A 15,693-nucleotide genomic window follows, 5' to 3' on the forward strand; every position below is an offset into this window, starting at 1 on the left:
TTTTTAGTAGCTATAGTAGTGTTACTATTATTTACATTAAGTGTTCCTTTGCCGTTGGTAGGTGGAAGGAAATTAACAGTCGACCCTATGTACATATTTATATTGTAGATGATACATACAGATGTAATGTATAGGATATGAATATGATATATATTACAAGTACCGGATTCAGTCCCGAAAGACAAGGCTATTATTATACCATTTACCAGAACAAACTGTAGTTAGGAAAGAGTGTTGGCGCGTGGTGGTGAATTTGGTACACCTTCATCCACTTTCATATTAAAATCTTTCTTTAAATCATGACATGTTCATACATGACATGAGTCCGTAATTTCTCTATCATTGGGGCAACTTTTAAACTTACGTATGAACTAATTTCGTACTATGTCATTCCTGTATATATTATTAACTAGGTCTTAACCCGAATATTTTTATGACAATTGAACCTCTCTCGACGTTTCGTCTAGATTGCACTAGCCACGAGTTGCCTGGAGTAACAGCGATGTCAATGTAGGTACCAGCAGTTTTTTCTTCTACCGTCACTAAATTGTCCAATGAAAGATGAAAAATCTTTCGTCATCATCTTTAAAAATAACCGTCATTCCTGGTTACTCCACACATCCATCTCAACTTTCGTATCTGTGCTACATATGTACACATGTGTAGCATGTGTTTAACATTCAGACCCATACAGGACGGCAGGTCTAATAATTTATTTATACCTTATCCTTTAGTTCTAGAAGTATTCGCGCAACACATATAGTTCCCGAGAACTGTTATCATTTCATATTTTATATTCCACCATAGCATATCATCCAATCTGACGGTGTTTGATGGTCTAGCAGTTTAGCACAGAGATTTTCATAGATGGTCGCTGATTTTAGACATTTGCAATCAGGAGTATGATTATTTGTATCCGTTTGGGTGTTTTCTTTTATATTTACAAAAATGTTTCTATGTAGATATTTATGTCCATTGGCTAGTACCCATAACATAAGCTCTGCTTAGCTTGAGACTATACGGTGCTATGTGAATTGCCCTAAAAAGATACTTCAAAAGTGAAAGTATTTCAAAATGTTTAGAATTCTTTTACTTAATAAATCTCAAACGGCGTAAGCTAATCGTAATGAAATTATTTACACGGATCGTATCACAGTTAAGACTACTTACTCCCAGATTCATGTGGGGGAGAAGATTGTTAGTAATGTGGATTAATAATCCCATTGCTAGCAATGTACCAAGTCAAGTTAACCTCCACATGGTACCCCCTGGAAACCATCGTTATAAATTCATGGTGTATTTACGATGGGCTAACTGACCTGACCTTTTGCTCATCCCATCATCCTCCACTGGTGCCCCGCCAGCGTAAACCGTTACGTGTACCGCGCAGGCCTTCCATTATCATCCATAAGACCCTGATTGATGCGAGAATTACCGCATAATACAGCTAAATATAAGGAATCGAAGGTAATGTCGAGTTTAATTTCTAATAATATTTAAGTGAATGACACATTTTTAATATCTATAAAGTCTTGCACTATCTTATATGGACAATCTATATTTATGACTCAACTATAATCCTACGGGTTATTCAAACTTCTTAGTTTTAAGAAAAATCGTAAAGTCGTAATATTATAAAATTTGAGTCATTGGTATCATAGTTAGTAATAAATTTCTGATTCATTCGTATTGATATTATTATTATAGTCCATTTATATCGTATGTATATTATCTATATATTAATACGTGAAGTAAGAACTTTATAGGTACCTACTCATTTTTACAATGTTTATAATTTAATTTTTATTTAAATTTAATTTAATATTAATGTGTAATATTGAGTGGATAGTGGAGTATAAAATTTTGCACACTTATCATTCCTACATAGTATAAAACAAAGTCGCTGTCACTGTCTGTCCGTCCCTATGTATGCTTAAATCTTTAAACTCAAAACTACGCAACGGATTTTGAAGCGGTTTTTTAAATAGATAGTGATTCATGAGGAAGGTTTACACGTATAATACATGTACACCTGGGCGAAGCCGGGACGAGTATCTAGTAGTTTATATAGAGAAGGAATGCAGAATGTTTATTTTTTTTAAACTATGCAGAACTAATACATTAATTCAATAAAAAAATTACACACATTACTATGTATTTAAGACACACGCATACTCTTTACTTTACGCAACATACTCTTTTGTTTGTTGTTAGTCTGTGGTCAAATTGAAAATGGATTAAGACAAACAATTATCTTTAAATATTTGTCTATAGTCTGAATGTTAAATAATAATTCAAATTTCTAACACTGCACTATCATTAGCTATGAAAATTATTTAATTAACAATGAAGTGGGCGAGCACTTGATATTATAACAGGTTCACCGGACGATTCAGGACGATTCCGAGTGCAGATGACACTTCAAACCCGCGGAAGTATTTATGCAGCTGCTGAAGGCCAACTTCCGCCTGACGGATACGACTAGTCTGAGGACACCACTAGGAGTTACCTCGGCTCAGACCGTCGTAATTTTGATTCCCGTTTGAATTGGACTGGGGATCGATCGGAGAGGACTTGCATATAATAAAATATGCTGTAGGTAATATGAAGTTCAACGGGTCATCTATGATGATCGTGTGGAATACCGATTTTGTAATTCAGTCGCTTATCAAGACCTATTGTATAATTCTCATTGACCTGAATTCTTGTAATTTTATCAGATAAACAGTGAAACACTCGGCTTGGCTGGGTGGTACGTGACAGAGTTCGTATAACCATTTTGGTATTGTAGTCAAGCTGACCTGATTGATGATGATGACATGAATGGTGGAAAGTGGTATTCCTGGCCTATATACATAGAGTACGTGACGGATGTCACGTAAACAATAGGAGAGGGGGGGGAAGGGGATTGTCAGTAATGTGAACTAATGATCCCATTACTAGCAATGTACCATGTCAGGTTGACCTCCACGCGGTTCCCCCTGGAAACCATCGTGATAAATTTCCGGTGAATTTATCACGTTGTGCTAACTGATCTGACATCATGTTCATCCTATCATCCTCCACTGGTGCTCCGCCAGCGTAAACCGTTAGCACAGGCGGGTGCATCATTCCATTATCATCCTCAAAAGAAAACAATAGGAGGGGGGAAAAGGGGATTATTAGTAATGTGGACTGATGATCTTATTGCTAGCAATGTACATATCAGGTTGATCTCCACGCGGTTTGGAAACCATTGTGATAAATTCTTGGTGAATTTGTCACGTTGGGCTAACTAACCTGACCTCATGCTCATCTTATCATCCTCCACTAGTGCCCCGGCAGCATTAACCACTATGCCCCGTCTGGGTGAAATGTGCCCCTGGCCTATATAGGTACATAGAGTACATCAAGGATGTCACGTAATCGATAGGAGGGTGAGATATGCCAGTGATATATCAGGGTATAGAAGTACTGCCTAGTAAGATCATTAATGTGACGACCTAGGATGAGAAGCAGAAGCGTAGGCGGACTAACTTCCAGATGGTCGGATTACATCAAAACAACTGTAGGGCCGACCTGGACAAGATGCGCCACAGAGTTTTGACGGCCTCGTTGTTCTAGCGATTTATCACACCACCTAACTTTCTAACGGTCGCGGGTTCGATTCCTCGCACCATGCCATAACATAAGCTCTCCTTATCTTGGGATTAGATGGCGCTTGACAATGTCAGAATTGTTCTTGGTTTGGTATGGTATGTTCTTGGTATGTAACCTGTCTTGACCACACCATACCGTTTAATTACTAAAAAAAATGCTGATAAATTCTGACATTCTACGGTGTGTTAAAAAATTGATAATCAGCGCTATGCTGAGCTGTGGTCCAAATTGACTCTGTTGTGATGTAAATTATTGTTTGCTTTTCTATGTTATTTTTTCTAGTATTCATTAGAATGGAATTTTATTGCTCGTACAAGGTAAGTGAGAAAATATATATTTTTCATATAGTTAGATATGCGTTTTGATACGGCTTTCTATTCAAAAGTAATCTAAAATAGTAATTCCCAGACACTATTTTTAACTTTTTCAGTTGAATAGGTTGAGATTATTACTTCTAACAGTAAGAGAATTCCTCAAATCAATGCAGTGCTTTATTAATTTATTTTCCGTATAATAAAATCCGCTGTCTTTATATTATATTTATATAGACAAGTGAGAATTCATAGGTGTAGTATGTAAAGGCCCAATACAATAAATAAAAACATTTAATTTCCCAACAGATTTATTTCATGTATTTGTATAAAAAACTGGATAACAAAAAAACGCAATATATTAAAGAAAATACGTAAGAGCACCAGGACTTGTGTACAAAAATTATGTAGCAAAAGTTACGCTTACTTTATAATTGTGATGACATTCGCTTAATAATAACTAATATAATCCTATACCATAAATAAATAGAGCGTTTTTAATGAGTCGGACGGCTGTTCATTTGAATACATTCGACAATTCCAAATTTAAACGAGGCCACAGACGCGACAATCGGCCATTCGAAAGTCAAATATCAATTTACTTTCTCTCGTAACGACAAATATACACAACCAAAGACAATTGTGCCTGATACACCCTGCGTTCCGCTCATTAAAAAAAATAATTCATATAATCGCCGACACGCATAGTGGAAATGCTATTCGAGTACTTTTTACCATCGACATAAGGTTCTAAATTAGTTACGGCAATTTCAGTCGATGTGTCGGACAATTATGAGATACAGTCAGATTTGATTACTGGAGACCGATGGATGCGACGAGGCCCTCCACCTTGGCAATGTAGGCCTTTTGTGCGTCTTCCTTTGAGGTGCCCTTCTTAGAGCTCCACGCCTCGAATTTCGCTTTGCCCTTGAGGTCTAACAAGCCGGGTTTGTCTGGAAAAAAAAGATAATTATGTATGAGATAAAGGAATTTAACCCTAAACATTAGTCAATAGAGCTGTAGCAACAAAACCACTAATAAAAAGTGGAAATAGTTTTAAGTAGAAGCAATGTATAAGTAAAATCCCTTAAATTATATCCCTAAGTAGTCTGTAAGAATTAAGAAATGTGGCCAATAAATCCTGTAGAATACCTGGAAATTAATATCCGGGTTTAAATAAAAAAAAAACCAAACCGCTAAAATTATATGAAACCGACTTGATGCTACGTTGATGGTAATTGTATCAAATCCTTCCTACATACTTCAATAGATTTTAAAAAACTTTAAATAATTGCCATGAAACATTGATTAAAATAGTTAGCCTATACTTTTCAAGCCAACATTTTAAATTTACGAGTATATTATACATTTTATGAACATTTATAGAGAACAGAAATAAACAAATAATAAATAACTTCATAACAATTTAACACGTTGAATAATCCGCATCACGAAGACGACATTGAATAATCTTATTTCTCACATAGGGACCGACATTATATCCCTAAGTAGTCTGTAAGAATTAAGAAATGTGGCCAATAAATCCTGTAGAATACCTGGAAATTAATATCCGGGTTTAAATAAAAAAAAAACCAAACCGCTAAAATTATATGAAACCGACTTGATGCTACGTTGATGGTAATTGTATCAAATCCTTCCTACATATTTCAATAGATTTTAAAAAACTTTAAATAATTGCCATGAAACATTAATTAAAATAGTTAGCCTATACTTTTCAAGCCAACATTTTAAATTTACGAGTATATTATACATTTTATGAACATTTATAGAGAACAGAAATAAACAAATAATAAATAACTTCATAACAATTTAACACGTTGAATAATCCGCATCACGAAGACGACATTGAATAATCTTATTTCTCACATAGGGACCGACATTTTTTATTGTTAATTACTTATATTATTTTCTAAATATGTTTTTAGTTTATAATAATAATTTGTGGTAGACATTATTTAACCCCTAGATTTATTTCAATTAAAGTGTCCACGGGTGATCATCCTGTCCCAACGTGTAAATTTACTTTCGTTGCGGGGTGACCCACCGGTGGGCAATTTGAATTTGACTATCCGTCTCATGGTAAACGGTACCGTAGCGTATAGATGCCTGAATTAAAAACACTATAATAAAATTTATCAGCGCTGACTAGAAAACTGTGGCATTTAACACGAAATATGTATCTTATCACTAATACAAAACATCAAAATTTAAAATGGTACAATTGCGTACTTATTTTTCCTGTTATCGTACATACGTGATAACTGTTATAATTACCTATTAATATCTACACTGTCTATCGTTATATATTACCCTTCATATACTGGGTGTCTCCCGCGGCGCTACCCACGTGTATTCGGTATTTTTTTATAATCAGAATGACATACAAGCCAACGCACACCTGATGGCGAATGGCGTAACTGTCGCCTATTTCGATTCGATTGTCGACCGTTTTTTACTATATTCATATGGTGCATATAGTAAAAAACGGTTATTTCAATATTACAGACACTGCAATTTTATTTATATGTATATATGTATGTTGGTCATATATTGTATTGACCATAAAGTTTCTCGAAACAAATAAATAATGTTAGTAAAGTATGAAGGAGTCACAGACTGATTCATCAATAAAGATCGCAACTTCTACAGTTAGAAAGAAACGAATTCCAGAACAAGACATCAGAGTTGATATTCCAGTTTGTTTTTTAAATGGCAAATTTATTTGTTATGTATTTACATTTATTATTATTTCTATTTATAGGTATTCAGAACGAGATATCAAAGTTGGTAATCCAGTTTGTTTTTGAAATTGCAAATTTATTTGTTATGTACGTTGTTACGTTTATAATGATTTCTATTTAGGGGGCGTCCATAAATTACGTGACATGTTTAGAAGGGGGAGGGGGTCGAGTCAAATGTCATCTAATCTTACGTTGGAGAGAGGGTCTCGGCAAATATCACGCAATTGTTTTTTTTATTGAAACAACAAAGAATTATACTATTTTGGTCCATTTAATCCAGATAGTACATGCTTAACATTTAAGCATAATCGTAATACGATTAAGATCATTCGCTAATTCGTTCGAAAGAAAATAATTTCATTCATACTTCAACGTTATTCATATACTAACTGTCAAACCACCATATTTGTTTTATACCAAATAGCTCAAATCTGAATTTATGGTACAGTGTAGTCCGTCACCTTTGTTTTCACGCCACTGTCAGCCGAACGCGCGACGAACGTGTCTTTGTAAGACAAATCATTTTGAAAAATCTCAGGTGAGATTGGGGGATGGGTTGAATATAATCTCACGACATCTCACCAAGGAGGGAGAGAGGTACATAAAATTAAAAAAAAAACACCTCACGTAATTTATGGACACCTTATAGGCATTCGGAACAAGACATCAAAGTTGGTATTCCAGAATGTTTTTTAAATGACTAATTTATTTGTTAGTAGCTGTGCCCATGGTTTCATCCGCATGAAATTTATAGCCTATGTATTATTCTGTTGTATAAGCTATATCACCGCCAAGTTTCAACAAAATGCGTTCAGTAGTGTCTGCATGACACAGAGTATAAAACGTCCATCCATACTCACTTCACTTTCGCAAATATAATATTAATAAGGTGTATGTACTTTATTCTGATTTCTATTTATTCACAAAAATAACGCTTGGTTATTCACAATGCTTGAGTTACTGTCAAAAACTTAAGACCGTTATCTCTAAGTCGGAGTGAGTCATAAATGGAAAAGCCAAAGGTGAAATATACTCATCGTGGAATTGAACAATATACCCAAAAACAAGATGAATTGTGGTAACTAAATTAACATATTTATATTATTTTGTTTAATTCCACTACCATTAGCATGTGACCACAAATATTCAGTGCGGAAACCAGACCACGGCTACTGGAAGCGTTACGACCTTCTCTATTAGTGATCAAATTCCGACCGTTATTGAATCAACGTTCATATTGCGAAACGCAGAGGCAAACCACTCTGAACGGGGCATGTCATCAAGTAATGCAGTAATACATAGACCTCGATATATTTTGGAAGCCTAGTGTTGACTATTCGGCTACTAGACAATGATTATTTTTTAATTATTTCATCTACTCTGACATCTCTGACCATCTCTGTAACACAGACTAAACCAATGTTGACTGTGACGGTCACGGTGGTTTAGCAGTTTAGCGTATTGCTTTTCTTCCGAAGGACGCGGGTTCGATTTGCAAACTTTGTGTACGTTAATAGGGTTTCATTAGAGTCTGGGTCGGGTTAGCCCACATTATGACGCTCTCAAGGTATAATAACAATATAGGTATAATTATGACGCTGAGAAATTTATACAGCATCATTTAATCCCAAATTAAGCAGGGTTTGTGTTATGGGTGCTGGCAACTGATACGAATATTGAAATACATTTTATATTGTATAGGCGTGAGCCGAGGTTTGAACCCCTAGCAGTGCCCTGAGACTAAAGTCGTAACTATCAGGCGGGATTTTAGCCTTCAGCCACTCCATAAGTCCTCCCGCGGATTTGGAGTGCCAACTGCACTCGCCTCCTATCGTCCTGAAGAGACCAGCTGCGGCCAACAGCATTAGAGAAGTCCGAAAGTAAAAAAAATACTGGCGGCTCCATCTTAGTCGCTAACCATGCATATTACAGGCGATAACTACTTTTTCGGCTTTGGAATACTGTCTCCACAATTACTTCCCAGTAGATACCGTATATCTATTATACGCTATTTCATATTCAAGATATCATCATATTGTTATGGAATGTTTTATTAAACTACTGTTTTATACAAAGGTACTTAGATAGTTAGTATTTGACACTGATTGATTTTAAAAGCGGTGTAGCCTTATCTATTCTGATATATATACGGATATAAAAATATATATTATTTTCTTTAATCGATTAGGTTCCGTGTTGCCACTATTATAATTATCTATGGTTCCGTATCCAAGAAGCTAGAATAGGATTTTTGTTTTATTTGTCTACGTAATTATGTTGCAGGACCTTTTAGACTCTTATGGACATCAAATTTTTAAAATTAATAATTTCCCAATCGTCCAGTTCAGTGTAGTTTCATTTGAAAAGAAGTGGCAAGAAACTCAATTGAATTTAATTATTAAACTAATAGTTTTGATTTAATAGTTTTAATAATTTTGATGAGTATTTAGTAATAGATCATTCAACTTACTGGCAGGGTCGGCATCTCCGACTGTAGCCTGTTTGAACAGGGCATACAGCTCTAGGAGGTCCTTGTCACCGGGAAGCGACTTCAGTTTCTTGACGTCACCGGCAGCTTTGTCGAATTGCTGAAAAACAATGGAATTGCTACTTTATCTGTAGTGTTCTAAAAATCTTTAGATATATAGATAAATAAAGAAAAAATGCGAGCACAGTAGATCTATCTACATAGATCTACTGTGCTCGCCCTTTTTCTTGAATCTGTGTGCGACGTAGGTCGCAGTGGTACAGATTCAAGCACCTGACAATAGTCCAAACAATCCAATAAAAGAAATAGATAGATAGGATTTTTTACTTGTATCTTAGTACAAACACATAATTACAAATAGTATACAATACAGATTATTTAAACTTATGCAATAGCATATGAGTAAATGGGTTTCCTTTTTAGAACATCAGCGATTCTATAGACAATGAAATAAATATGCGCATAAAAAATAAATTATGTATAAAAATACACTCAGTTATTTTTAAACTGTCGTGTTTAATATACGTCAGTTACATTGACGAGCTGACTGGCCAAGGCTAGTGCAACTTAGTAGAAACTTCAAGAAGTAAATACCTTTGTTTACCATAAAAGTAATTGTGTTCAGGTTTGTTTAAAAATATTAATACAACACTTGTATGAATACAATATAAAATAGGATGAAGTAGAAACAATTATCGTGAAGCATTAAGAGTAACATCAAATTCCCATACATAGTTATTAAAAATAAAAACAAAATCAAAATAAATGTATTCAACTATGTCCAATACAGACTCTCATGATATTTTAAATCAGTTCGGAGTGCTTTTGAGCTAAGAACTGACAAGAAACTCAGCTGCCATAAACATTTTAATAGAATACATCAAGAAAACATAACATTCTCCATTTTTAGAGTTAGTTAAGACGTGAAGTCATGAATCGGTAAAGTACCATATGGTTTCAATAATGTATGTCATCAGGAAATATCCGACGGTCATGCGACTGTGTAAATAATTACTCGCTAAATAAATCACCAAATATGTACAGCATATTTTGAACAAAAATTAAGTTTTTATTTGTTAAGATAGAATAGCTAAATGTTTTAACAAATATATACATTCTAAGTATCAGGAATGAATCTTTAGAAGTACATCATTACAGATAGAAAATCAACGAAAAGTATTGGAAGAACCGTGGTAAACATAATATACAAAACTTCGTTGACATGGGTCACTTTTCTTTTTGATTTATCAAAATCGTAAATTCAATAGCAAGCCGCATGGCAATTATAGTATAAATCATACAAAACCTATTTAAATTATCTCAGGAAATTAAGTAGAAAATAACCAATATATTTTAACCCCTGAAAAAAACGACGCGGTGACGTGATCAATGTCGAACGAAAAATAAAAAAAATAAATCTACTATTTCTACCTAATTCTAATTTCTTCTTAATTCTTTCTTCATTAATAGTGAAAGTGATTCAATTAAAATATATGTGGTGTACTTATAATAAGTATTTCACCAGCGTTAGATCTTCAACAACTACAATACTATAGACAATATTGAGAATTAGAAAGCATAACTTTTCGCTCGAACCGTAGCTTGGGTTACCTTGTATTTAAAGTCCACTAATGACATTATTGCTAGCAATGTACCATGTCAGGTTGTCCTTCCGTTAGGTTTCCCCTGGAAACTATCGGGAGAAATTTAACCATCGTGCTAAATTTCTGGTGAATTTGCCACGTTGGGATAACTATCATCCTCTACTGCTACCCCGTCAGAGTAAACTGTTAGAGCAATCGGCTGCACCATTCCATTATCATCCATTAATATTACACTGTACTATCAAGCAACAAATTAAACTGTAACAACCCACAATAGCCTCGACTCAAGCGTATTCATAAAAGATTGTCCTAAATTATCTCTGCCGAGAAACGAAAGCGGGATGTCACGATGTTGTCTCGTGCGTTACCGATGCCCCAAGCAGGGGGAGTGGATTGATAATAATGTAGAGAAGTGGCCCCATTGCTATAGATATACTTACTCGTACCATATCAGTTCGGGTTACGAATACTGATTAGACTATTTGCTTTTGGAATAACATATGCTGGTGGTCACTCTTTTCTCCTTAATTTGAATTTAAAAATGAATTTGTATTATTGTAAACATGTATGACATTTATTTGAAAAGAATATGATATGAGCTCAGTTTTTACCTCGAAATCATTCCAAACTGATGGTAGATTTGACATATCATAAGAGTCTGTAATGGAACTACATGAATAAAAACATTTAGAATTTTGATTTGAACTCCAACCGATCCTAATGTTAAACAATCATGGGTAGATCCTGGTGATTTTTCCTGGGGAATATATCACTGAACTGATTGAAAATGAGGTCATCCTTATCCTATCAGATCGATTAAAATTATGCTTTAAATAAAATAGTCTCTACTAAACCAACAAACCCATGATGCTACTCTGCACATTACAGTTGCAAATTTGCAACATAAATGTAAATTTTAATGGCTACCATTGTTACCGTTTTCGGTATGTGAAAGCGACCATTTATATGCGGAACTGGATTATTACAATGTTTAAGCAAAATTTTTCTTTAACACTTTGGAATATAGTCTATTATCGATCGATATCAAGCATAAAGCGTTACAGCTATCTCGTACAGTAATTTCACTTAGCCGAGATAATTGAAGTTCGCCTGCTGGATACACGAGTATATTCAGTAATAAAGAAAATTATGATAATCAATATTTGAAATTTAAAAATCATACGTTTGGATTTTTAACTTTCGAATATCGACTTTATCAAATAATTAAATTCTAGAATTTTTTCAATATATGAGTAGAACGAAATTACGATAGTCAGAGACTTTTAAAATTCGATTTCTAAAAGCAAAATTGGGAACTAAAAATATCTTATAAGTCGCGAGTTCGCGACCCAAAGTATTTGAAAGAACATGAACGGTGACATGTTGTTTGTCATAGACACAAACCACAGAAAAAATGCAAATGCTGTCTGCGCTCAAATATGACAAGTAAAAAAACATGAAAAATATTCCATTACACTAGCAGAGATAACTACTTTGTATCATTATAATTTTCTTGTTTGTAAACCGATTTGAATAACACTAAATTTGTAGTAAAGCCTAACATAATACATTAATGTACCACATCGAAATTGATTAAGATGTGTCTGAGATTATCGAGCACAAACGCACTGCCCAAACTTGCTATTATTTTAGCGTCTATTACGTTCACAATATCCCCCAAATTTAATAAACATATGGCAAACTTAGGCTTGTGTTCAACAATCTGCAGATTTTGCCAAGCTGAAGAGAAAACGCCACTACACATTCTATTAAATAAGCCATCCTTTGGAAAGTATACAATCTATCCTTAGAGGATAAAAATAACGCTCCTAATTCTATCTTTCAATTCTTGACCCTGATGGGGCAAGGTAGCGAACTCCGAAAAAGGGCGAGCACAATAGATCTATGTAGGTCGCAGTGCTACAGATCCAAGCACCTGACAACAGCCTAAAACCCTCAATAAAAAAAATACTAAAGTACAAAGTTAACGTAACCATGTAAGTATGTACTTGTAGTACTGTTTTTATAGGAGACACATAAAATTACATACCAAACAAGTAATTTCACATGGTTTCTAAGTACGTCTGTCTCATTAGATATGCTAAACATTCATTATCGACTTGATTGCCCACTATTTCAATGCCAGGCCAGTAGCGTTATCGATAATTGGTGGTTTTTTCCATACCGATACATCCACCCATACCATACAATTTTTTCATAAAAGAAATCGGACAAGCTTCATTAAATTAGTGTAAGATCAAATCGGAGTAAACTCTACTGGTTGCAAAAAGAATCATCAAAATCAGTGCAAAATTGAGAAAGATCGAGTAGCATACACAAAACATAGGCAACAAAAAAATGCAGTCGATTTTTATTACATCCACGTTTTAGAAATCTGGTAAAAATACTACATAAACCTTTCTTTTTCAATTTTTTTTATCAGACTTGTAGTAAGTACAGTCTTCTACATTCTTTACACTTATATTTTTTTGTGATTGTTGCTGTAACACTCATTACTTATTGCACAAATAGCGCTATCTAATGATAAGATAATTTTAACTATTAGTTTATACATGACACTACTCAACAGTGCATTTAAACTACAACCAAACTATACTAAATGTGTGTAGTCGACACACAACTTTTTTTTTTTTTATAAAAGTAATTATAATATGTTAGTACCTAAACCAAAAAAAGGGTGAGCACAACGGATCTATGTAAATTGCAGTGCTACAGGTCTAAAGGACTTGATAATAGCCCAAACCACTCAATAAAAAGAATAAAACCACAGAAAAATTAATTTGCTTCATTTGAGCCTGTCTATGTTTAAATATCATATAATATACTTATTAAAAAAATATGTAAGTCCTTCTTTTGTGAAGTCTCTCTCAGACATGATAATATTGTCCAACAAAATACAAGCATTTATAGTTAATATTCTATGTATTTATTTTTATGTACATTTTTATTAATGCTCCTTAATAAACTATTTAATGTATTTCTATCATATAATAAAATATAGTTAGTCTATTTGCTTTAACATTGATTTTTAAAGTTCTTAGAATAAGGGGAAAAATAAAGAAAAAGTATGCCTGCAAAATATATTAATTGAAATCTATTTATACAATTAATAATAAATACCTATATTTATTGATTTCAAACAAATGGTGTTTGAAATTCATAAATATAGGTATTTATTAATTGTATTGTGTTTCAATTTAATAATGTGCTCTGATATATTACTAATCTAGTCCAATATTATACTATAAAAACAAATTATTATGCCTAAATACCAAAAGACTTTAAGAAGAGACTATAAATTCATGAGAAAAGAGATAAAATTATTTCTTAGACAAACTTCATTAGCATTTAGATATCAGGTTTTATAGATAATAAATCTAATGATTATTATTATAGCATTTAATTATACCTATTCAATTTCATAAACAATAGAATATTAACACAATCAGTTCATACTTAAGTACCTACTAATTTATTTTCAATTAACCATAGAGTACCCTATAGCAGAAAATTATCTGATGGCGACACCAGATATTTTTATATTAATTTTAGAGTCAATATAATAATTTGCATATTCAATGTTGAGCCATCTTCAAGTGCCTCTGCACTTCCCGAAGGTTGACTTGCAGACTATGCCTGTTTCATTAAGTTTGCCTTTTTTTTTCAAATTTTATTAATGTTAAATAATAATAATAGCCTAAATAATAATAAAGCCTAAATTATATGTAAATAGTTAAAAATAATAATAATGTCTTTCATATAGATACTAATTACATATCATTAAAGTACCTCATAATTATCTGTAGGTACATTTAAAACCTGTTTGCGTTTTGGAATAGGCCTCTTTTACAATTAAAAAAGAATTTTTTATCTATATTTTGATAAGGTTTCTGTATTTATATATATTTATATATATAGTACACCACGCTTGGGTGACCATGATAAAGGCCAGAATATATGTATATTCCAGTCAAAGAGTAATTGTGCAGTAACAAATGTTAATTTTGAACTTTGAACTCGTAATACTCAGCTGAAGGATAGACAGATAATAGCTAGTAATTGTTAATGATGTGATCTAGTAATAAATACCATTGCTAGCAATGTACCATATTGGGCTGACCTTCATGCAGTCGCTCTGGAAACCATTATGGCTATATTCTGATAACTTCACCAAGATGTACTAACTGAACTGAATACATACTCTTTCTCATCTTACACTGGTGCCCCGCCAGTATATACCGTTAGCACAGACGGGTGCGACGTTCCATTAACTTAGATAAAAAAATATTGTTGTTTTATATATGTAATAATATGAATAATTTATTACTCACCTCTTGTAGAGACATATTGAATTCGGTATATGGTACCTAAAATAAAATAATAAATATGTTTATCAGGAAATCATCGCTTAAACCTAAAATGACGTAGCAGTTTATCACCAAAATATACCGATAGCAACAAGATTAAATAAACAAGATAACTTATATTTCGAATTGATAGTTTGATGAGTTTAAACTAATCATGAACCATTACAAATGCATTTTATAGAAAATGAAACAATATAGCAGTAAGATTTATGAATTGAGATGCCGGCACTTACGTTAAAAAAGACAAGTGGTCACAAGCGAAGCTTATGAATACTTGTAAGAGACTAACCTCACTCGAATCTTCGCTGACGTAGTTATAAACGACAGACAACTAATATCCAAGTGTGAATTATGTTTTGAATTTCTTAACTATCACTGTTAAATTAGTAATTGTATTGGAAAAGTAAATGTTTTATAATAATAATAAAATTATTCGCTATGGAAATATATTTCTTTTAAAATACTTGTAAAATATTTTGCTACTCTTTACGGCTCTGGATA

The 15,693-nt window shown here is 33.3% G+C and overlaps 1 protein-coding gene across 2 annotated transcripts; it reads right to left on the reverse strand.

Moving 5' to 3' along the window:
- Positions 1–4,243: 4,243 nt before the first annotated feature.
- On the reverse strand, positions 4,244–15,669 carry LOC131854619 (acyl-CoA-binding protein homolog). 2 transcript variants are annotated; one of them, XM_059205746.1, is made up of 4 exons: positions 15,482–15,669; positions 15,157–15,192; positions 9,183–9,300; positions 4,244–4,903 (listed from the first exon to the last, which is right to left on the reverse strand). In XM_059205746.1, exons 2-4 carry the CDS (start codon positions 15,169–15,171, stop codon positions 4,764–4,766), a joined length of 273 nt encoding a protein of 90 aa, XP_059061729.1. In that variant the 5' UTR covers positions 15,172–15,192; positions 15,482–15,669; the 3' UTR covers positions 4,244–4,763. The 2 variants fall into 2 exon arrangements, with proteins under 2 accessions (XP_059061729.1, XP_059061728.1); XM_059205745.1 differs by having other exon boundaries at positions 15,426–15,669.
- Positions 15,670–15,693: the final 24 nt, after the last annotated feature.

The sequence above is a fragment of the Achroia grisella genome, unplaced genomic scaffold, assembly GCF_030625045.1.
Source record: "Achroia grisella isolate CSIRO2021 unplaced genomic scaffold, CSIRO_AGI_Agris_v1 utg1241, whole genome shotgun sequence".
Taxonomy (NCBI): Eukaryota; Metazoa; Arthropoda; class Insecta; order Lepidoptera; family Pyralidae; genus Achroia; species Achroia grisella.